Consider the following 25326-nt stretch of genomic DNA (forward strand, 5'->3'; position numbering starts at 1 on the left):
ACAAAATGGCCGTCCTTGGGCTGTTTCATACCTGGTGGTCATGTGATCGGTATAGACAGGTACATGCATGTTTTCACTGTTGATATAATCTAAATTATTCAGTAGTAGAACTTTGTCAAACACAAGATTCCTGTCTTTCAAGTCATCTCAAAGTGAACCACCAGTTGTCATGGCCACAGTGAGGGCCTTTGCTCGAAAGCTGTTGTTTTGTTTACCGTGTCCGTCCAGACTGGCGAGACTGCGGGCTCCTCCCAGCCGGTCCCTCCTGTCCCCCTCTTTCCTCTCATCCGCCTGCGATGAAAGGATCTCCTGCGAGGACGACTTCAGAGCTGGGATGGAGGTGCGGGTCCTCTTTGAAGGGGAAAATCGAAGTGCTGCCGAGCACAAAAGGATACACATGAGTCAGGGGAAGAAAATACAGGAGGGTGAGATGAAGATTCGGGGGGGGCGGGCACCGAGGCAGAAAACGAAAGATGGGAAGATAATTGGAGGAGACAGAGGAAAGAGGCGATTGAAGTGATGTTCACACACAATAAACCTCTGATGCTTCGCCTTTCAGAATTAGCTGAGGAGTTATTCAACTGTTAAAACGACACAGTGACGATTACACAAGTGTCCCCTGGGACGCCATCATTCTGCCTCCCGAGCAGCGCATGAAATGAAACCCTTTCCTGTCGTCTCCAGATGATGGAACATGACACGGTTAATAACACAAACCATTGCCTCAGTCGTGATGATTTCCACACAGAGCCCCTGCACGGTTACATAACTAATGTGAAGTTCCCTGAGAGCTTCCTGACCTCCAGCCACATCCACCACCCTGAGAATAGATTTTTAGGGTTTTGTGGTCAAAGCGACATGGGATCGGTCACACGTGTACGATGGGCTCTGCATGCCTGGAATATACAGGATTACACGAGCCTTAAAGAAGAGGAGTCAATGTCCTCGTTACTGGTCTAAAAGAGTTTATTGAGTTTAACCTTTTTATCCAAGTCGGTGGTGTGTAATCGTGTCCTTCTGTGAGTGTCTTTGTTGTTGTTGTTTGTGTGTTTCTTTTTTTACAACCCCATGATTGTTTACACATCACATAACAAACATGATGTTCTTCATTTTAAAGGATAAAAGTCTGTTATTTAATCCTGAAATTGAATCAAAGTTGATCATGTGGCTTGAATGCTTGTCCAACCATGGAGGACAATAGCAGGGGAGGGCAGGGAGGACAATGTTAGGAAACAATCCTGTGGTTATTTCAGTTAAGTTGCTACTGATGCAGTGACACATTGGTGGTGTTCACTCTCCCTATCGGGCCAGGATTTCCGACTTTCCCCTCCCCATTGTTTCTGTGTATGTGAGTTCCCGTATCCTCACGTGTGACCTGCACACTTACGCTGAGTCTTCCTGAAGACCCTCGTGCTCATGAACTTGAGGAAGCGGCTGGCGTAAAAGCCGGGCCGGTGCACCGAGACCGAGTCCTGCAAGGGAGCAGAAAAAAAAAGAATTAAGACAGTCGACTCAGTATGTGAGTGCATGTGCAGACAAAAGGCTCATTCATATAAAGCAGTGTCAGATTTGAGGGAACTTACACCGTCGTACACCAGCGCTTTCCACGAGTGCTCCAACTTCTTAATGAACCTGGGGAGGAGCAAGAAAAAGTCTGGTCACAAACGTTTTCAATTACACAACAACTTCCCTTCTACGCTTGATCAAGACTTCGATTCTTCTCCCTTCCTTCTGTAATGATCAGTGTCTCACTACTGTGATACTGTCTGCCTGACAGGATGTAACCTCAAAGTTCATGCCCTTATTTGGCGATGCTCCTTGTGTTGACCTTGACTTCTGAAATCGATTCCTCTATTCCTAGAAACAACAGTCGATGTATGTCTGTCTACCAGATTACATGTGACTACAAACAGTGCGTATGCCCTTATTCGGTAACGTTCCTTCCAATTGCCACGGCAGACAGACACAGCAGATAGACACAGATGACGATTTCCTGTCTGGTTTTCATGATATGTTTCCTGAAACCCCTCCATGTATAACTACCTGCTTTTTTGACTTTGAGGGGAGTTCCACTTTGAGCACCCGTGCTTACTGTGTAACCTCTGCAGAACTTACTATTAAAAACTGGGTGAGTTTAGCTAACAGTGAAGGCAGTGAGTGAAGACAAATGGGGCCTGTTCCTCCTTCCTCCCTGACCTCATCTCACTTGCTCTATGTGAATTTGATGCCTTGAACTAAAAAGGTCAAAGATTTATGTCATGCTTTTAAATTTCTTCCTTCTCTTCCTCCTACTCCTCCTGACTCACTGTTTGCTCTCAGGACAAAAAAATCAATGTGTAACTAAAGAAGATTTCTGTGTCCATTTAAATCAAGTTGGGTAGTGAAAAAAATGGACCTAGTCCTTTAAGGAGTGAGGTAAAGTGGCTCGTAGCTCTTTCAATCAATGCAGGGTGATAATTCAACATGAAGAGGCCTTGTCGTAGGGCAGGCATCAGTGGAAGAGGTCACTCAGAGAGAATCACGACGTGCTGTCACGCAATCCCTCTTTAATGTCATCTTCATTAGTTATTAATGCAACGTTCTGCTTTTCAGAAATTGAGACGGCCATTTCTACCGATCACAGAAAGATGTTAATGAGTTCATGTCCTCAAAAGTCAACAGATTAATCCATTTTCCTTTCCAATCGGAAATTATAAGAAAGACCCAGTATTAGAGGTAAAATGACAGAATCTGTAAGTACCTGTATGACTGTAGAATATCTATGATACCCAGGAAGATGAGCAGCTTTTCTTCTTTGTGTGTTTTAGCAGGGATGCCACCCATCCTGTAACACAGATGAAACACAGGAGCCGTCAGGGGACGGGCGGCACATCAACCTCTGTGCAAATAAAGTGTTTTTAAAAGAGGCCCTTAAGGTATTTTAATACTTGTGTATTGCTTTCAATAAGCAGAACAGCGACTGTGTTTGTATTTGTGTAGCTATGGTTATGTGAGAGCCCGCCTGTGTGTGTACTCTTTGAGTGTCCTGTGCGAGGTATGAGCACAGTTGTATAACTGTCTGTGAGAGAAAAGGTGGAGATCGAGAGACAGACAAAGGCAGTGTGTGTGCCCAAGTATGTGTTCATAATGTGTGTGTGTGTGTGTGTGTGTTTGTGTTTTCCCCCAGCTTAGCTCACTCACGTGTCGTCCGTGGTGAGCGCCTCCGCTGCCTTGCCGTCCCCCTGGATGGACTCCATGGCGGTGGAGTAGAGGACCCTCTGACCCACAGGTCTCCTACCGTCGCCCCCCGCCTGGCCCGACTCGCCGCCCTCTCTCTGACTCTGGTCCGGGACGTGCACACCCAGCAGCAGACTGTAGTCCATGATCTTAAAACTCTCCAGCACCTGGGACAAGTTACAAGAAAGGCAAATTTGATGCTTGATGTGTCCAACTATCTTCTAATCCTAGAAATCTCTGTCTACCTGCTTTCAGACATGCACTGAACTCCGGACAATCTCCTGACATTCTCTAGAGGGGCTGTATGTGAGATTGCAAAATGTCTGTGTGAGAGGCTCCGGACTTTCTCTGGAGCTTCTCCTGCCACCCCCCTAGTATAAAAGATCCTTGGGAGGATTCACCGCAAGCAAGTGGATGTGTTGATGATGGACACAACAGAATACAAATATCTCAGGAGGAGGGCAATGTGCTGTAAACAGCGGAGAATCTCCTGCTGCGTTGTTCATTTGTGAAAGGCAAACTCTGGAGAAAGTCCAGACCCAATTATTTCGAGGGTCAGGCCTGAAGACAGCTTCTGTCTGTATGTGACTCAAGAGTCGATAATCTTATTGGCTTTGCACTTGACATGTATATTGTTAAAGGGCCAAGAAAGCACAGTGTCGGATTTGGTGTGAATTGGACGCACGTTACTTTGAATATTAATAAACTTTAAATAAACAGGCGACCAGCGCTTTGTAGCAGCGGCGTCTGGGAGTCATCACCATGCAGGACAAAAGTGCATTCACAAGTACGGGTTCAGGGTTCTGCGCACTGACTCAGGCTTCACTGAACTTTGCATAAACAGGCGAACAGCTCTTTGTAAAGTTTCAGGAAGAAAAAAAAAAGCTGTTTGGACTGTGGTGATGCTGGTTCCAGACACGTTTAGCACAGGCACTGGTTGATAATTAATGGAAATAACAGAATATTTCACATTTTCTGTGCATGAACACTAAAGAGATTCATTTTCTGGACTGGATGTTTTGCCTCGGTAAATAAAGCAGCACTTTCTTTTCCTCCCAAAACACTTTGATCACGCATCATATTTGAGGGACTCAAAGCACAGAGAGCTGGCAAAAGGAAAGCTCTGTCTAAACCAGTTTTGAGTTAAATAAACAAGGTGTTTCTTCACAGTGAGCCAAGTGTTACACATTGACCTGTCTGAGGAGCCTTTTGCCCACTTTCCCAGAGACTCTGAGACTTGACGGCTCCTGGTGCTCAACTTAAACTTGTGGCGAGACAAGGAGAGGCAGGCTGAGAAAGGGGGCCAGGGTCAGTGGCAGGTAGTCAGATGTTTTCTTATGACCTACACTGGAGGAAAAGGACTTGAAGCGAATCGCAAATACTTTTTCCATTAAATCCTTTTAGTTACTCTCAACCAGAAGACAAGAATCAACCACAATGGCAATCAGTAGAGCGTATACCTCAGCCAAAGCCCAACAGTTCCCTTAATGTGCCTAACACTGAAGAAAGTGAAAACAAGTTCTGGATTCGCCCTTCGATTCCAGATCCGCACCAAAGTTCTTTCTGTTTTCGCAAACTTCTACCAAGTTTTGTGGAAATCTGTCAAGTTTTCTTTGTGTAATATTGCTTACAAACAAACAAACCAACCAACCAACAAATATACAGACAGGGTTGAAAACTCTCTTACAACTAAGACTGATGAAAATTTGTTATCATCTAACATTCTAATGAAGAGTCCATAAATAACACCCACACCCACACATATAAAAACTTGTGACCCAGAAACCAGAGAAATCTGGCCTGGTTTTGCGTAAGAAATTGAGACCAGTAGTGTTTTGAATTTGACCCAAAGCTACGTCTTACATTTCTCTAAATAACCCATTTTATTCAGAGAAGACTTTCGTAGTTCGCATCTGCGATGCTGTTGCTGCTGCTGTACACAGTCACGGACACACACATTTATTCGTGCCCATGCAAACACTGGCTCGAACAGTGGGCCTTTTGTCTGAGCTTTGCCTCTTCCATATCAACAATTTGCATCCCATCACTCGAACTCCCCCAGCCTTTTCAAACAGCAGCCATTTTGAATAAAGCCACACACACACGCACACACGCACACACACACACACACAAACACAGACACAGATACACACACACACCAGGCTGCCTACAGAAGGCCATCACTGTGCGTCCTGTGCCCCAGTGTTCCCAGGCAAACAATCAAACCGTCACAACAGAAAGAAAACATCTGCATTTTCAATGGTTGTTAGAGCCACAGACTTTCTTTGTGTTCTGAAAATTGCTGTTTATGTATGTTTACATCAGTGTGACACTGCTGAGCTTTGGTGGCACGACAGCCGAGTGCTGGGGTGTCTCCACTGGGCAACCTGCCCTCTGCTCTCATTTCAAAAGCAGCTCAGTTATCTTGCAGTGAATGGAGGAGGCTGATCCTAACTCTGGTGTAGGAAGTGAGCTTTGTAACAGTCTGATCTTCAACACACTGATTTTTCTTCCTCATGAAATACCCAATAACCCCCCCATACACTCTCACTCTGTACCAGTTTAGCCATAGTTTTGGTTGGTGTTGGTAACTATGAGTCTGTCTGCTGAACAGACAGAATCCAGAGCCTGTACGCTCCCTTAGGCGCAAAGCCATCCTGGATATATACACTGACTCAAAGTCCATTTACTATCACAGGAATATTATCACATTGCAACTTTGTATTAAGATGTGTCAAGGCTGCAATTATTGTTCAGATAACTTGTCCATTGACAAAAAGTGTCAAATGTCTTCTCAAATGTAAACACGTCCTCCTCTCTGAAAATAAACTGAATATTATTGACTTTTAATAATTGATGGGTAAGAACAACACATCTGAACACTTCACCATGGGCCCTGGGAGGTTATGATGGGGTAATATCCAACACCAAATTATGACATTATCGTACATTTTTAATTGTACAGAGGGCAACAATTATTGCATCTGGTAACACTGTGTTCACATTTAATGGAATAAATCTTATTACATCACTCTTGTAAATATTCAATAGTTGCAGTGTAATTAATGAGTTTGTGGTGGAAACAGCGTGGCCGGTAGCCGAGGATCATGCTGAAGCATTGCTGACTTTCAACTGCAAGGTCACGGCCTCTGTTTTCTGCGGCTGAGAGTGAGAGAGGCTATTGTTGTCACACGATCACTTGGCTGAGAGGAGGGGGATGCATACAGTAAAGGGCTGTTTATGATTGGCTACACTAGCTGCTACGCAACCCATGATTGTCTTCCTACCAAGCATGCCTGCATTGTCTGAATCTGTCTGTTTGTTCCTGAAACTGAAGTATCTTCATTTGTTCTGGGTTTTCCCCGACATGACGAGGTCTCTGCTGTCAAACACGTGCTGCGAACAAACCCGTCTTTACGGCTTCACCATCTTCATTGTGTTTGTCTCACACACAGCTGTGATACCACAGGGTCCTCATGCTCTTCTCTGCTGCACCAGACCAGTAACAAACACACACTCACTACAATAAACCCTCCCAGTCTCACACTCTCTGTACAGTAGAGTTCAACATGAATTATTAATGCCTTGTGTTTTGTGTTGTTTTGGCATTCGGGGAGTATCAGTGGGGCTGCATGGAGAGAGGAGACTTAAAAGTAACAGAGTGTATCCTGCGTAGTGTCCCACATGGCACAAATGTCTCGTTGCACTGACTCCTCTTCCTCTCGACACTCCGATTTCAGCTTCAACTCAACTCTGACCTCCAACATTCCAACAACAGAGAAATCATATCAATCCACTTGCTGCAAAATAGCTCAAATTTATTTTTCAGCGGCCTCGCCACAGTTTTCTTTCGCAGGACAACAATCCCCTTCCACTTCCTCGCTCCCCCCACACCCTTTACACCCAGTTGCTCGGCTTGTACTGACCCCGCCTCTGTGTTTTGGTCGGCCGTCCTCTCCTGGGGTGACGGGGGTTAGCTGCTTACTCATGGAAATGGACAGAGATTCTGCTTAGAGGGCGCTTTGCTTCCCGCTCAGGAGGCAAACGCAGGAAGCCACGACAATAACAAACTGCGCAGCACATAGTGTCTGACAGCTGCTGCCTAATAGTCTCACTTACAGATACACACACCACACAATACATTTACAGTAAGTGGCAAACACTGTGGATAGACAGTACATGTCTAGTGTACGTGGTTTTAAATGTGTGTGTGTGCTGACAGGTTCAACTTTAAGGAAAAACTGACTTGGTAATAGCGGGGGATTTCACACTGGCTTCAATGTGCTTAAGAAAACATTAAAAAGAAAACAGAGAATGGAAAGTCAGCATATTGGTTAATGATGATGAGAAAGGCTGTAACCTGAGGGGATGACTTGAAGTTAATCTGAATCTGCAACAAGATCCAAGTTTGTCCAAACTTTTCTGAAAGAGCAGCACTAAACCACAAATGAGTCTAGTAGATCCATCCATCCATCCATTATCTAATGAGCCTGACATTGGGCGAGAGGCGGTGTACACCCTGGACCGGTCGCCAGCTTATCACAGGGCCAACATACAGAGACAAACAACCATTCACACTCATATTCAGCAGTGGCGGCTGGTTAATACCAGGCGCTGGGCACTGGAGATAAAAAAGCCTGTATAAAAATGTTAAACATTGTTTAATTATATAATATTAGTTTACTCGTACCTCCGGGCAGGCCGTAAGAGCCTGTGAGCATTAGATATAAGTTGTTTTCAAATTCTATTTGGTTAATTTTTGTCTAAATACATAATACTTCCGGGTGTAATTGGTTGTTTTAGATTTTCCACAGGAGGCAGCTCTCTGCGCCCCGGACACGCCCACTTTTAGTTACAGCCGATAGGTATTGATTAACATTTTTCTAATCCGATGTCACTAAGTTACGTCCCCTGCGAGCTGACGGTAAACATACGGCGACTTGGAAATGGAACTGCGGTAAATCAGGTGATTTCTTTTCAAAAACACCCCAGAAGAGAAGAGAAGAGAAGAGAAGAGAAGAGAAGAGAAGAGAAGAGAAGAAAGTCCCGTTAACTAAATATACCCATAGCATCACACTGTTCATTACCACTAACTCTGCTCCATATGCCATCAATCACTGCTGGACAATAACACCACGAAGGTTCTTCAACTCCCACACACTACAAACTGAGACATTTCAGCTGAGGCCTTGTGTAATGGAAGTCATTAAATTGCTAAATGGGGCCGCGTGGGGCTGCCAAGTCTGGCAGGTTGGCCTCATCTAATACATCAATCCACAGTTACACACACAGGAGTGAATCCAGGGTGACGGAGTAGTGTGTACGTGCTCCATGTGTGTGCATGTGCAGCTACTATGCACTATGTCAAGCAGAACAAATGGGATTACAACACAGAGGGCTTTGAGCTCTAAACCCCATCATTAGCCTGCCAGTAGGACAAAACTCTTTAAATCACTGTATGGAAGTTTGTCATCACACATTAAGATATCCCAAGAGGCCGTTCACCTTGTCCTTAGAACACAGTGGGAATGTCACTGCACATTAGATAAACTATATAATCCTGACTACACAAGCAAAAAGATTTACTGTAGTTTTACAATGACGGCAAACTGAGCACTGTGGCAGCAGCTTTAACCCTTTCACTGTTCTTCTATGTAGAAATGGACCCAATGGGAGTCATTGCACTTTGGTGACCAACTGTTTATCTAAAAGAGATAAAGGCAAGCAACAAGATGTCTGATGCTTACACTTTTACGTGGGAACTGTTGTGTTTCTCTCTAAACTTAAGGTCTTGACCTTATTATGTTATGATTTGGCTCTTAAATTGGACTAAACAGAATATCTTTTAGTACAATCAAATCTGAATCTTGCCATGGACTTTTGTGTGAAGCACTTTGTAACCTCGTTTAGATAAAGTTATACAAATAAAGTTATTATTATTATTATTATTATTATTATTTTAAAATAAGGGTCAGGCTTCATCGCAACTGAACAGCTAACGGGTGCCTACACATTACCCCATCGTTCCTCCTACTAACGTAGCTAGCATTAATGTTAGCCAAGCTACTTTCCTGACATTACTTCGTTAATAAAGACATCTTTCATCCTACTCTTGTTAATTGTGTAATATGATTATGATGACGTTTTAATCACATAAAATTTTTTCTTGTGACCTTGAAGAAGGTTTTGGTGCTTTAAAAAAATATGGATAGTGTACAAGGAAAATGGATTTTACAGTGTGCCTTATCTTTGGTGTTTGCTATACAGTATATAATATATAAACTAAACACCACTTGTTTAAAAGTCTAAGAGCTCAACTCTCAGTCGATGTTGTTATTGTTATTGTTGTTGTTGTTGTTGTTGTTGTTGTTGTTATTTCGAGGAAAAACAGAACCAATCATGAATTCTACAGTTTGGTTCTAATACTTTTCTTTTTTGAAGCCTGGAGACTTTTCTTTTCATAGAATTGTGATCCACAAGCACATCAGCAAAACATTAAAATCTATTGCACATGGTCCTTTATTTAACAAACATGTCCTCTATAACTAAAGTAGATGGACAAAATATTAGAGAAAACAATTTTTGAGTTTAGGCCTAATGGTTGATAAGCAGAGAATATCATGTCTCTGATTAAACTCTAAATATACTTCTCCAGTGGACAGTCTCCCAGTCTCTGCGTTAAAATAGAGAGGAATGCGCACCTTTGGACTGCCGGACTATCTTTGGTTCAAGCTCCGAGTTTCTCACGCTACCAGGATCTTTTCTTAATCATGTTCAGTGTTTGGCGAGCTGTCATGTACTGAAACATAGCAGGGCAGAGAATGGAGAACAGTGCCCGGGGCAAACTGAGAGCTCAGTTTGAGTGAACACACAGTGGAAACATGCTGGCACTGGCAGACACATGGAAAACTGTCTTATCAAAATATTTTTGTCCCATTAAGATGCACTTACACTGTTATGAACTAGTACAAGGAGTGGTGGTTGAATTACACTGTTGCATGTGTTGTTGTTAAAGCTTTCATAATCGGTTACGAGATGGAGACGTCAATGACATCCCACCAACAGCTATGTCCCTTCACTCCTGTGAAGTTCCAGGTTAAAAATTATTTAGAGCACATGACTCATGGGCGCCTTGGCTGCAGGTTACTCTTCAGCCCAACGAAGAGAAACGAATGCTCCACACACGCACTGCTGCAAACCACCTACCCGACAGTCTCTCTGCAGCGTCTTCATTAGGTTGTTGTACGTCTCAGCGTCAAAGTACAGCCCTTCCTCGTGCAAGTCCTGAAAGTCCAGGTCTTTGTGAGTGGGACAGGCCTTCTCCCTCTCTTTCCTGGACGCTCGCCGCTTGTACGTGGATCCCTTCAGGTCGTATTTGTAGTGCATCTTGACGGAGCGTGGCAGCACGTTGTTCATCACCACCAGTCGGATGTTGATGCCTCCCGACTGGATACAGTACAGGCCGTAAAACTTAGGCAGTAGTGTGCGTGGATTCTGGTTCAAGTTCTGTGAATTTGAAGAGAATAGTGTCAGTGCGCACAAAGAACTTTATCCATTATCTCTACCGCTTATCCTTGTTAGGGATACGGGGGTCAATTTAATAATAATAATTATAATAATAACTTTATTTGAATAGCACTTTTCAATACAAGTAACAAAGTGCTGTACAACAAACAATATCAAATTCAGAAACAAATAAAGATGCAGATAATAAAGTCATGGATACAGATAATAAAAGCCTTAGACATCATACGATGCTTTTACATTTAGCGTCACGAATGAACCTAACTCCAATCTGCTTGCCTTTGTACTGTGGGAGGAACGTTGATGCTGTGACGCACCACAGCGACATCCAAATTGTGAATAACTGTATTATATTGCATAGGCCTATTACCTCTCAAACAGAATAGCTTTTTAGGTATTCATGTGTTTGCAGCATCCTCTTGACTGAACCCCTCTTCAGTGAGAGCTGATGAGAACGTTCACTGCATCTCATTAGTGCCACTAATGCATCCGTTTTAGGCAGCTCAAGAGTGTATCAAGTGTCTCACCATGTAGTATCCAGGTAGTAGTCTCTGCAGAAACTTGGCCTCTTTGTGCTGGACGGTCTTAATGATGAACTCGTCATCGCTGGTTAGGTAGAAGAGCGAGCCGCTGGCCCCGGGGTTGGCCAGCTCGATGAGAGGTTCATTTACCAGGGAGTACTGAGGAAGGACAAAAACATGCTGTTTATGAGACTCACAAAAACAGCTCTAAACACACAAGACAGAAGAAAACGAACACAGGATTTTAAGTTTATGTGGAACATATGGTTCATTGTTTAAAACCATGGTGCTGTGGTAAACATGCACTGGTCAATCTTTAGTTGAATGCTTGTTTTAGTTTTTCTAGCCTCATACACAATGTGAACTATTTTACTCAAAAAACATTGATGCTCCGGTAATGGCGTCAATTATTCTGTATAGGTCCAGTCTGGACAACCAGCTTGGAGATGGGGGGACAGCTCAGGGACATTGGGGAAAACTGTATACAGAAACATATTTATCATCTTTGCTTATAGGCTACACATTCTTGAATTGATTTGTGTGCTTAATTAAATGAGCACAAACCCCTTACTAATTACTAAACACTAAATTCATAACAGTATGGGTGGGAGAACCATTGGGGTCAACAAATGCAGACACCTAGTTTTTGACCTAGTTGATTACTGCAGCCCTGGTTGAGACTTTCACAACCTGGCTGCAGGGATTTGTTTCAGTTCAGCCAGAGCAGCAATAATGAGGTCAGGCACTGATGTTTGGTAATAAGGCCTGGCTCACGTTTCCCGTTACAGTTCCTCATGGGGTGTTAAACAGTTTGTGCAGGCCCTTCAAGCTCTACCACAGCAAAATGAGAAAACCCTTTCTATGGACCACATTTTGCTTGTAATGATGAAATGATAAACCAATTGAAATACATAGTTATCCACATATTTTTGGCCATATAGCAGATTACTATCGCATAAATGGAAGCATCTAACTTTTGGTGTATTGTTAGAGAATCACATCCCCATTAATTGTAGAAATGCCTGTTCTGCTCCATAATAAATGAGAGTAATATAAGCGATTGCTGCTTTTGCTGTATATCAAACAGCCCCGGAACAAACTGAGAGTCTTCAGTGCCACGCGGCAACCAACGTGCGAGGGGAGAGCCTGTGAGAGCAGCGAACTGCAGAGCACTTCTAGATGCTAATCAGCACGTTATGAAAGCAACATGTTCAGAGAAGAGCAGCAACACTGGAGGCATCCGCTCTCCCTCTCCAGAGACTCGTCCACTGATGACGGTCTGCAGTCACATTAGCGTACCAGCACAAACACATCCGTAGTTTATTACATTTGCATTCAGGAGGCTGTGTGTGTTCTCGCTTTTAATTAGGCTGCGCTCTGTGGCCTGTCTGAATGAATGCATCACCACCTAAAGGACATCAGTCATGAGCAGTGCCTTATACGCCGTCCTCCCCCTTCTGCTTTCAGGTTACATTTAGTCTGGGTTTCTCCGCCAGAGCCTTTTGTCTTTCACTAATGCAGAAACAAATTTGGCATTCAAAAAATGCAGCTGCTGGGGTTGTGGGACGGTTTGGAGGCAGATGGAAAATAGGAAAACTGGCCTCATACTATTATAAGGATACCAAAACAAGATTACGTAGAATCTAATTCCTGTTGCGAGCAAGACGTGTAAGGCCAGGGATGAATATGGCAGCAAGGTAAACTGAGCAGCAAATCAAATTAACATAAAGGACAGCATGTAGACCACCAATGTCAATAAAGGCTTTTGAATCACATTTGCAAATATGCAAACAAGCTTAAAATGTCAGTCAGACAAACACATTACTCCCTCATCCGTCCTGTATCCGATTCTCTGTGTGTGTGTTTGTCTTTGACTCTGCTGGGAAATCACAGAATCGTCTGCTGGTTTCCGTCACCAGTGGGAGCTGGTTCGAGCCGTCGTAAGGAGAACATGCTCCATCAGCTCAGTTATTACATCCAATGTCGCCACCGCCTCTGTGCTGTGCGTTTATTCCCCCCCCCCCCCCCCCCCCCCCCCCCATCCCGTCGTTCCCCCGCACAGATGGCGCGTGGCATTACCCACCCACTGCTCAATAAAAAGCATTGGATTGTGTCACAACTAAGTAAGTATGCACCAAGGTGGAGGATTTAGTGTCCAGTCGGTGGGAAGTAATTCAAGACTAAGACAACAGGCCACTGCACCCCATCCATCATTTTTCTGGATGGGGTGCAGTGGCCTGTTGTCTTAGTCTTAGTCTCATCTGTTTTTGACCTATGCTTGTTCATAAACAGAAATAAAGTGTGGTTCAACACTATACTTCAACTGAAGATGTTTTATATGATGTTAAGGAGACATATCACGCTCATATTCAGGTTCATGATTCAGGTTTAATTCGGGTTATCACTAGTTCACGTGCTCGAATGTAAAAAAAAAGCATCATTGTCCTACGCATACTCTCCATTGCTGCAGCTTTGCTTGGTTTTAGCTCCTGTCTCTTTAAGGACCCCCTCCTGATAATCCCCAATCTGCTCTGATTGGCCAGTTTGCCCACTCTGTTGTGATTGGTCAACTGCTTTCAACGTAGGCAGGAAATGTTGTCTACCGCTCTTACTTCACCTGACTTTGTTAGGGGGCGTGCCAGACTAGCTGCTTTGCAAAATTGTATAACACACTATAGAAAATGGAAGAACTGAAAAAAATGATGTCTCTATCAAATGTGTTGCAATGATAGATATAATAGCTTAAAGCAATAGTTTCACATTTTGGAAAATATACTTATCCTACTCTCGAATCTTTGCCTTAAACATGAAGCTGTAGCCAAAGGGCAGTTCTTTATGATAGGTTTAGCTAAGTTTATCACAAATAACACAAGGGAACAGGGGGTCTGAAGGCGGCAAAATCCAGCTACCATCACAAATTACTTTATATTTGGTTTGTTTGATGTATACAAAAATGGTGCCATGCAGGTTTGAGGGGGTTATGTAAGGGACTATTTCTTGGCTGGAAGAGTGACATCCTGGGCACACTTCCAGACTCTGGATGTCCCTGCTAACAAGTGTATTTCCCAAAACTATTCCTGAAAGTATTTTAATGCAGTCGCTAAAATTCAACTGCTCTCTACTTTCTACTATTATGTGTGTGTTCTTGAATTAATTATACGAATGCAAATGAGTTGGTTAGAAGCAGAAAACAACCATTGGCTGCTTGTGACGGCCAAAGACCTCTGGTCCGGTATACTGTGTGTGTGCCCGGTCTTGCAGGTCCTTGATTGGCTGGAGCGGCATTAGCATTAAGTAACCTGGAAGCACCTGGCCAGTGTTCCCAGTTACTTAAAGCCCGCCTACCCCTACACCATTGAGCGAGTGCCGCTGCCCGAGCCCTGCAAGCTGCACCCAGCCTTTGTGCTGCACTTCTTTTGTTTAATTTTTTTTGTTCAGGCTACCAACATGCACCACGCCATGATCACTTCAACCATGCACCCACACTCGCTCCTGATTCTACCACATTCCATGTTGATTATTGACATTTTCCTCAATAAACAGGACATATATGGCTTTGGTTAGCACTGCTAGGCCTAATTACTAGTTTGCAGCTAAATTTAGCATCACTGCTCCACATTATCTACATTCACAGGCATCTTCCTCACATGATTTTCCAGAGTTTTTCTCTGGTATTTGAAGTATAGTTGATGAAGACTATATCACCACCTACTGGCCCGGCATGCTTGTTTGAGCTTTTTTGTAGCACTTTTTTTTTTTTAAACGGAGGACAAAAATATTTGCAGTAGTGTACCCTTACCAGGTAGTCGTCTGGTTTGATGCCAAACAGGTCTCTGAAGTAGCGGAAGGCCAGCGGGGCGTAGGTCTTAAAGCGGAAGTCAGGATAGTGATGTGCTGGGGTCAAGTTGCTTCCCTCGCTGGTATGTGCAATATAACCAAGCCCCACCAGGAGACACAAAAACATAGACATTATTAAAGTCTTTCAACTAGACATTTGACATTACATTCGTAAAATGTGTCGGTGTCATTCTCCAAGCAATGATCCCATGAATGCAAGAGGCAACATTACAGGGAATGGGAACCTTAACACTTAATATTTGTGCTACTGACTCCTGGTAAGAGTATCAGTGAGCCCTTGTAATGTGCTCCACCCTGACCCAGTGAAGTCATGAATGGGAACCCCAGCTTCTCCTGCATTGTAGTGACAAACTGGCCTGTATAGAGTTCTTCGCCTGGAGACTGAAGCAGGCTTTGATTACTGGGTCTTAACAACACCAACCAACACATGAGCCTTTACTCCACGGGGGTGAAAGGGAATTGCAAAAAGGAACGTTAAAAAATAAAAAAAATAAAAAAAACAGAAAAACAGACAACGACCTACATATTTTTGGACCGTAGGAGAATCTCACTTTGACAGAGACCCTGTTGTGCAAACAGCCTGTGTCGCACAGGGAACACCACAGCTTTGGAGTAAGCGTGTCTGATAAGGTCAGAGTGACTCAGGCGTTGAGTTTTGTCATCAATTAAACTCTTATTGGAATCTCACTGACCCTAAATCTGAAACAAATCTTGATTAATTAAGGTTTTTGTATTCCAGGGCACCTATAAATCTGGTTTATATTCCGGGAACTTGGATGGTCTTCTGGGTAAAGAGGCCGCTGTGTTGTTGTTTTGTGTTGGTGCTATTCTCAACAGCCAGGCCCTGATGTGTAACACTACACCTGTGATTACTCTACAATGAAATCTGATTGCTCCGTTTAAAGTGTGAGGGCCACAACGATTGTGTGTCATCTATGACTGACAGTCAATGATGGTAAGGTACGCCTCGCACGGAAACCATTTAACAACACACTGCACTTGGAAATGTTCATTCAGTGTAATCAGGGAGCCGTCTATGTGCAGCCGCCTGAGGGAAGATGTGTGCCGGTTGTCAGAGATACATGCACAGAGAAACTAAAAACCGTCTCTAAGCCACACAAAACCAGACTGATGGGACAAACAACAGCAGAGACGCCTCCCGAGAGGAGCAGCACCAAGAGGAGGAAGAGGGGGAGAAGAGTGGTGAAACACAAGGAGGCAATAAAAGCATCTGAGAGCCACCTCTATCACTCAGCCGCTCTCTGAGGGTTCTCTGTCAGAAGAGACACAGAGCGGTTTGTGTTTGTTTACCGTTACAGAACAAAATGCTCAGAGAAAGTGAAGAATAAAGAAGGAACGGTTATGTCACACACAGACGTCGTGAAGACATACATTTTCTCTCCCTCTGTTTATGTGTAATTTGTTGCGTCTTGTGCAATTTGTAGCCTTGACTGTTTTTATTTCATTTCATTTCACCTTTATGTGAGAGCTCTTGACATCGAGGGCAGATTGACGATGACGTAACAAACTTAAGCTGAAGAACTGTCCACTGTTTGCTCTTCAGTGTCTCAACAGGCTACAGGAGGTTTTTAATTCTCATCAGCCAACATCAAACCCTGGAGTCATGTTTGGCTGTTGCCAAGGAGCAGGGCGGTAAAAGGTCAATGTGCGTGCCAGCGCTCGCTTTGTATAAACCGTAGTTAGTTTACATATCCTGCTGCCGCCTCTCAAAGGTAAACTTTGTATTTCCTGGTAGGAGTCTAACTCTCTTCAGATGATGTGTGTATTTGAAGTGAACACCTTTAGCTTGATTGTCACTCTTTCTTTTTTTTAGATAAATCTTTTATGTTTTTCAAGATTTAAAATGAACACGAAAACATTCACAGCATATCAAACAAATTACCCACCCTCTACAGTTTGAATTATTAATTTATCATGCAAAGATGTTTTGATGTGCTTTTATTACTTTTATGAGCTTAAATAATGGCAATATTTCAAAAATAATTAAAATGTCACATATATAGTTACATAAACTTGTAATATTAAGCAGGGACATGAGTTTCTCTCATTCAATATCATTCATATAATTTTTTATCATTTATGTCACTTATCACATGTAAACTGGTTTGAATGCTGAACATTTAAAGTTAACTTACCTCAGAAAGTCTCTAAATTATTTTCTTGAGAGAATTTTGCCTAATTATTGAACAATTACTCAATTTTTGGAGCCCTGCGGCCATGACACCTTCAGTTTCCCATGTTCACATGCACACAGGATTTCATTGTCATGTGGCGAATGTGTAATTGTTTTATTAAGTTAAAGATTTATTTTCGAAACCTATCACTTAAACATGAATTCTTTGTTACTGCTTTTCAGTAAAACTGAGATAGAAAGTAATCTATAGAGGGTTAATACAGAAAATACACACTGACCAATGGTACCAGCTATTGAGAGACTTAGTTTGACATGTTCATACAGTTATTAATTTTTGTCAAAATAGATGTGGGAACTCTGTGCTATATTTTACTGTATGTGTGGATGTGTGAGTCACACTTTCAAAGAATCCCTGGTTGGCTTGTGGATTATATAAAATGTTTTCTAAAGCTGATGATGTAATTGTGAAGACTGACCGAGATGACGGCGCAGCCCTGCACTGAAATATGTTTGGCACTATGGCAGTAAGAGGCACACAGTATAAGCTGATTTCACAGTTCTTGGCAGGATAATCCGCCAGAATAGTTTTATCCCTGCATCATGACTTAGACGAGCTAAATTCACTTTGTTGATAAATGATGACGGCAGCACATTGTGGCAGCAGAGGGATTTCTTTGGGCTGGACGTCCAGCGCACCACCTGCAGTTTCCATTCAGCATGATTAATAATAGATTTACATGTTTTAAATACAAGAACCAGACATAGCATATGTGATGTGGCAGACAATCAGAGATTAACCTTGAGTCGCTTTCCACTCATTGATTTTGCAGAGTCAGGAAACCATTGTATCGACAGAGCAGCCAGTCACCACCTACGCATTATCTCATTCTCTAATTCACTGGCTCGATTAACCTTGAGTTCTTGTAAAAGTCCGTGATTGTGTGCAAACCATCGCTACACAAAGATGCATAGAAAATATTGGGTTGTGTATAGAAGCTGGCTGCGTCAGTATAAATGTGTGTTTGAGCCGGTTGACCCTAGCACTGACCTTGGCAGAAAGACACTCTCCACCACATAGAAGTCTTGCATAAGCACGTCTCTGTCAGGCTTGGAGGTGAGGTTGCCCACTGTGTAGCCAATACCCAGCTGAATGGACCCCTTCAGGGCCGATGACGTGGTCTAGAGGGGGAAAAAAGAGGGAAAACATCACGTCAGCTGGGCTCTAGTGCACTGACACTGTTATCCCTGTCACGGTCCCTGCTAGACGTCAATATTGAATGTTGAATGGTTACCATGCAGTTTGTGTTATCTCCTCTGCCAAGAAGGTTATGTTTTCATCAGCATTTATTTGTCTGTTAGTTAGCAGCATTATAATCTCTATAAACATATTCTGCCTGTGAACAAACAGAGCCTGTAGGATTGGGGCCCGAAGCCTTCTGGTTTCTGGTGCTAGTTTGACCAATCACGTTTGAGCAGGCTTTGGTTGTCCGCAGGCAAAAAGTCTGTGTAGAGAGTAAAAGAGGCGGAGCACTCGACAAAATGCTTCTGCTATCGGCTTTTTAATTTAACAACAATCTTGCTGGAACTAAAATACCTTTTGCTGTTTTCTGAGAATGTAAGAGTCTTGAATCAGATATCCGCTGTCTACACCCGATCCCCCAGAAGCTAATTTGTCCACGATGGCCGACGGGCTCTGAGATTAGCAGCCTTACACAAGAACGACTTGACGTGTTACCATGAAACATGGTGGAAGGATGTAGGTGGATCAGGAACAAACCCATTACACTTTGGTGTGGATCCGGATCAGGGGCCAGATCAAGGGAATTTTTTTCACTTTCATTTTCTTTAACATTGCGTTTTTCCATACTTTTGTTGATTTCTCAGAGAATAACTCATGGATCTTGTTGAAATAAAACAGGCATGATTAATAAAATAAAATCTGCCATTCTAGTTCTTGAATTGAATGGATTGAAATTTCAATAACACACTGAAAAGTGTTTTTAGAGCCTGGAACTCAAACATACTCTTATTGCTACGACAAAAAGACCTTTCACCAGTTTTAAGTCTCAACCTCAACAGTTATCGCTGCTGTGAGAATCCATGTAATTGTGACATATTGAGAAATGCTGCCATAAGCAGTGACGTCTAAGGTTTAAAGCAAAAATAAAAGAAAGAAAACATGTGTGACCAGCACTTGAGAGATTTCTGGCAGCGGGCCCTGGCAGGGGTAAGGACATTATGTGCTGCACAAGGACATTTATAAGGACTCATGTGACAAGTAAAGGTCTTGTGGGCTTGTTGGCTCCAAACAGCTTCATTCCAAAATAAATGTTATGGGAGCAGGTTCACGTTCATCATAGGAGTAAAATAAAACCAAACAAAGTGAGGCTCTTATATAATTTTGTACCTTCTTATAAGTTTTCTCCCTGCTTGTGTTCCAGGGCCCTCCCATTCCATTTTCTGTTGTGGTTGACATCTGACAGAGACACATATTAAAAAGGAATAAAGATCAGTAATAAGATTATTTATACAGATGACTCAAACTAAAACAAGTCAAGATCCTAAACTTACCTTGCTTAAAAAAAAGCTGTGTCCGACAAACAGGAATCAGGGCGACATCTCTGGATTGTCAGGTTGAGTAATCATCAGGAGGTCTGGAGCCTTTTGCAGAAAAGGAGACACACAACGGGAAATAGAGTTAGACAATGAAACAAACTCTGAAGAAAAGCTGAAAATGAAGATGCAACAAGCTGAGGAAGAAAGGGAACATGGCCACCAGCAAAGATTCCTTAATTAACTGCGATACACTTTCAGTTTGAGGCCGTTGCTCTCGTGTTAATCTCTGTCTGATAGGAGTCTATTTCTAAACCCTCCCTCCTGCTTTGACAGCCACTCGTGACGTCTTATGTGTGTATAATAACAATCCAACCTACTCTTATTACAGCCTTGTTTTGGAGAAACAATACCTCTCTGTCCGTCAATATACTGTGTTTATTTGTTTCAATTTTTCCATTACAGGACAGGGGCCGAGGCGGGGCCAGGGGGGCACTGGCCCCCAGCTAAAGTCTGATTGGCCCCTGTCCTGTCAATAGTCTTTAAAAGAAATCTAACCACCCACTTGCAACACAACCAATAAATACAACAATTTGTTAAGAACTTTATTTTCTAAGCATTTTTGAAGAACACATTGTGTATGAACAAGAAGTCATTTTCAAAATGTATTCAATTGTGTGTGGCTTTGCTCAAAAGCTTCGGAGCTAACAGTAAACAAGGAATGACCTAAATGTGTATCTTATTGAATCAGAAATTATACGTTTCTGTTGTACATATAATCTTTGTAAATTGTGCCCCCTTAATGCCCCCTGGTTTAGAAAAATCCTAGATCCGCCACTGTTTCAGGAGCAGAGTTGCAGAGCGTGTGTCACTAGTGTTACGCAAGAAAGCAGTGTGTTCACACTCCAAATAAAAAAACAGTCATATTTCCTCATATGGTCTCCATAAATGTTACTGCACCACTCTTTTCTTTCTCTTTCTCCCTCCCCACCTTATTTCACTCAATGAAACTGTGACATAACTGTTTCTCAGTGTTTGTCCTCTGCAGGAAAAACAGAGACTCTGAGGTGGAAGTGAGGTGCAGCTTCACAGAAACACTGGCAAATTTGGGATTTCGTCTGATAAGCTGTGGTGAGCCTGCAGGTGCATTTATATGCAGGTGGTATGGTGCCTCCGAGCTGCGATTATACACAATATCTTTCTGCTTCATCAGTGCTCGCAGTGCCGTGTCCTCCATTCACCTGTTCCGTGACCAGATAATAAATCCACATCGGTTCAGAACTGAGATTGTGATGTCTCATTAGAAGGGAACTTACATTTCCACTTGTTTTTATCAACTATCCACAGTAATAACATTGTGTTCCTATGCTGTGTAGGGTGTATCAATAAAATCACTAAATATAGCCTTTATAAGCAGAATCAGATGAACACATGTTCACACACACTCACTGATTCAGATATTAAAAGTACTTAACAGACACCTCTTGTCTTCAGACTCCTTATCTGTGCACCAGCTCTTCTGTTGCTACAAACACAGAGACGATACCATACTACATTTATATTTGACTCAAAGCACAATCACACAATCTGTTTGTTTTCTATACTTATTCAAAGCATGTCTATCCTCCATTCTGTATTTGGTGTTTCCCTCATGAGGTCAAACATGAATGTCAACTCATTCTGGATGAAACGCCAGTCTGTTGCAATGGTAACCCAGACAACGAGTCCAAAGTCACCTGGAATGCTGTTCACAAAACAAAATCCTATTAGCGATCTGGGGCCTTGTCATTGGCAGTGACTCTGAGTAATGAGGTGTTGGTGCACCTGAGCCATCGGATGTGAGCTGTGAACCTGAGGAATGTTAACAACCCTGCAGGCAGACTGTCTGTCTCAGCCCTGCATGGCCTGGGTCTCACTAGTGTTCGGACCCCCCCCCCCCCATTCCACCTCTCTCTCTCTTTCTCTCTCTCTCTCCCCTCACCTGACTGCACAACCCAGCTGGCGCTCTAACAGACTGCTTCCAGAACAATCCACGGGAGGCCCGCGGCTGCAGTGGACAACAGCAGGTCTGTTGTTGTTACTGTTCACCTCTCAACAAAGAGAGGCAGACAGATGGACGGACACATGGATGAAAACCGATGGATGGATGGATCGTCCTAATCATCCCTGTCTCTCTGCTGTCGTACACCAGCCCCCCCACAGCAAACACCACTGGCTTACAGGAGTTTCACATGAAAACAAGTGAGCGCATGAACTGTGCACTATTACACATGTGTAAAACGATGTGTATATAATAACGTGATTATGTGAGTTGTAAGTAACCATTACATTACTGTGTGCTACATATGCAACTAGAATGACACACAGTAGAGCGCATACCTCTGCAATGGAAAAACAATCCTACACGTGATCATCTTGTAGTAGAGATATAAAAGAAAAGAATTGGTCTGATAAACTAAATTACTGATTTATCATAAAACAAAGCTAAACAAAGTAAAAAATTCCATATCTGCACCATATCTAATGGATTCTTCCCCAGTCCCGGCTCAATCCCGGCACCAAGTTTGGTTGAAATCGGTTTAGAAGTATATTTGTGTAATCCTGCTCACAAATAAACCAACAAACAAACTAAAAGAGCTCCCTAATTCCTTAATCTGTCAATTTATCCGTACCCATCTGTATAAAAATGTTTTGAGTTCTCCCTTGCGTTTGGCTTCACCCCTTCACAAAATTTTGTGTAATGCTGCTAACAAACAGACGAACAAATGCAGATAAAACCATAACCTCTTAGCGGTAATAATAAATGCATCACGGCCTTTGGTAGATAGTGGCTGTTCTGTGGTCTGGATGAAAACCAAATCAGAAAAATGATGCTGTGGACATTGTGTTTACTTAAAAGTTTAGTTCAGTAAAACATTAAGATCTGGCCTGCGAGGAGTGGGTGGAGTTGAGGGTTTGTTTGTTTCTGTGACTTTCTGTGAGGAAGTCAAGCAAGGTCGTGTAAAGACTTGATACGACACTGTATCTGCACAACGCTGAGGGAAATTGAATGGAAATAGGAATAATCCCATTTAGAAAAAGTTCTTGGATTCACAAATCTGCTTTGTAAAAGAAATAAAAAGTATTTTACACATCAAAAGTTTCTTGGCAAACTCACAAAAGCTCTTTCTGTGACTATAGGTATTTGTCAAAATTCAGACTTGGTCATTTTCACTCACTTCATCGTTGTACTTGTTAAGCACTTTGTGACTTCTGTTCTTAAAAAGGTGCCATATACATAAACCTTACTTCCTCTGCTCTTCTTTTCCAGCAGTCTCTTACTTAAACAACTCTCTTCCCACTTGTCCAAACGCGCTTGTCAGAAACTCTACCACCCTTCAAACAAACACACTTGAGTGCAGATCAAACACTGGCTCTCGTTGCATAGCTCCTCCACGGTTTCGGGGATATTGCCAAGGGTGTCAGCCCCTGTGGAAGTCAAATAGCCACTCCGTAGCCAAGCAGCCCTGGCAAGGAAAAGTATGTGGTTGCAGAGCAGACGTGGGCTGTCTGGTATGGTAAATATTCAGACCCAATACATCTGAATGTCTAAGTAGCTGCGGTGAACTTGCCACACTGGTTCCAGTGAGCAATGTAGCAATAATAATACTTTAGCACAGGGGTGCCCAATATGGGCTGCCCACACTACCTTCGCGATCGACCGGTCGATCGCGAAGGTAGTGTGGGTCGATCGCCTCACGCATGCACGATTGGACATGAGGCAGTCACAAATGCGTCACAATTGTTTGAGAAGTCAATTATCTCTGTGTGTTGATGTAGTTCAATGTGATAACAAATCTCATTTTCAACCCATCTCACCATGACGTCACACTTTCTGTCACCAGGACACTTCAGGACACGTATAAGTTCCTGTTTGCTCTGCTTCGCTTCAGCCCCAAGATCCTATTGGATTACTGCAGAACATTACTGGACATATAATGGAGAATCAATGGCAGAGCAGCGATGCAGAGCGCTGGAGGAGTGGAGTGCTGGGCTTACATGACCTTCACAATCCCCCCCCCCCCCCCCCCACACACACACACACACACACACACACACAACCACACACACACCCACACACACACTCACACCCACACCCACACACACACACACACACACACTCACACACACACACACACACACACACACACACACACACACACTCGACTGTGAGATGTTAGATAAGCGCGGATATCTGGATTTAGATGAATACAATCAAGAAGATGCATGGGGAGTCCGCTTAGCTCAGCCTGCAGGGGAGCAGCTTCATCAACTTAACTGCTCTGATCCTTGCTCACAGAAACTCCTCCCGAGCTAAATTTAACCTAGAGTACTCGCCGTGTTGCATTGTTGTTGATTTTTTGATTCCAATCTGTCTTCAGGATCTAAAATATTGTATTCCAGGAGCAGGGTGATACACTGAAATGAAGAATGAAATCATAGATAAAACTAGACGGTCACTCAGTAGAGTCCATACCTCTGCCAAGGCCCAACAGTCCCCTTATGATACCTCATATTCAGTATAAATTCATTTTGATTTGGATCTGCACCACATTGTACACACTTATAAATATCAGTCCCCTTATCAAGGTCCATGAATTATTCCCAATGAAAACGCTACAGAAAGTAAAAAAAAAAAACATGGATCCATCCCCTGATCTGGATCTGAACCAAAATTGAATCTTCTCTTAATCATCTTTCTAGTTTCATGATATCCGTCCATTCATTTTGCACAATCCAGCTGACAAACAGATAAAACTAATGCACCCAAAAACCCTACCTCATTTTTCCTTTGCAGGGGGAGTAAAATAACTCCACCCAAAGCCTCATAAGTCATTATCTTTCTGACGTCGTGTGTAAACACTTTTCAGTGTCATTACATAATTGGTCAGTTACCTCAACCATGTGAAATATACTGCGTCTGTGAAATGTGCCATGTGCTGTTAGGAATCAAGCAGCTGGGAAACAAACAGCGAGTGTGCAGGCTTCCCTCCACCGGCCAAGCTGAAATAATCAGTCCTATGAACAATAACAATAACATGTAGAACAAAGACAATAACAAGAGTAGCAATATGTCGTCCTCCACCACCTAAAAAACAATCATCCACCTTTTGTGGATATTTCAAGAATGCGTTTTGCTCGCAGACAAACAGTGAGAGGGCCGAGGAGCAGATGACGCTCAGTGGAGAGGGAGAAGGGGCCAACACCACCTTTGTCAAATGTTCAGTAATTTTTTCACGATTCAACTTTTTGAAAATATAAATCTGAGGAAGAAAGAAGAGTTTTGGGAGGTGTATTGAGCTGCTGGATAGGGGCAACAAGATGCTGCAAGCAGAGGCATCACCAGCAGAAAAGAGGAATATTACAAGTGAGGTAAGGAGAGACTGCACAGAAATAGCACCTCGACCTTTCAGGTGTGACATAGAACAGAAGAAATGAGCTTGAAAGAGGGAGGGAAGG

The 25326-nt window shown here is 42.9% G+C and overlaps 1 protein-coding gene across 2 annotated transcripts in view; it reads right to left on the reverse strand.

The window, feature by feature from the left end:
• Positions 1-25326, reverse strand: part of pip5k1bb (phosphatidylinositol-4-phosphate 5-kinase, type I, beta b) — a 37964-nt gene that overhangs the window by 5745 nt on the left and 6893 nt on the right. For both annotated transcript variants that reach the window (XM_034594709.1, XM_034594710.1), the window contains exons 2-12: positions 19846-19935; positions 19682-19750; positions 18323-18453; positions 15061-15178; positions 11268-11420; positions 10423-10722; positions 3181-3383; positions 2741-2824; positions 1584-1632; positions 1388-1472; positions 216-374 (exon numbers count right to left, since the gene is read on the reverse strand). In XM_034594709.1, coding sequence (XP_034450600.1) covers positions 216-374; positions 1388-1472; positions 1584-1632; positions 2741-2824; positions 3181-3383; positions 10423-10722; positions 11268-11420; positions 15061-15178; positions 18323-18453; positions 19682-19750 — 1351 coding nt within the window. In that variant the 5' untranslated portion in view covers positions 19846-19935. The remainder of the gene's footprint in view (positions 1-215; positions 375-1387; positions 1473-1583; positions 1633-2740; positions 2825-3180; positions 3384-10422; positions 10723-11267; positions 11421-15060; positions 15179-18322; positions 18454-19681; positions 19751-19845; positions 19936-25326) is intronic.

The sequence above is a fragment of the Hippoglossus hippoglossus genome, chromosome 9 (genome assembly GCF_009819705.1).
Source record: "Hippoglossus hippoglossus isolate fHipHip1 chromosome 9, fHipHip1.pri, whole genome shotgun sequence".
NCBI lineage: Eukaryota > Metazoa > Chordata > Actinopteri > Pleuronectiformes > Pleuronectidae > Hippoglossus > Hippoglossus hippoglossus.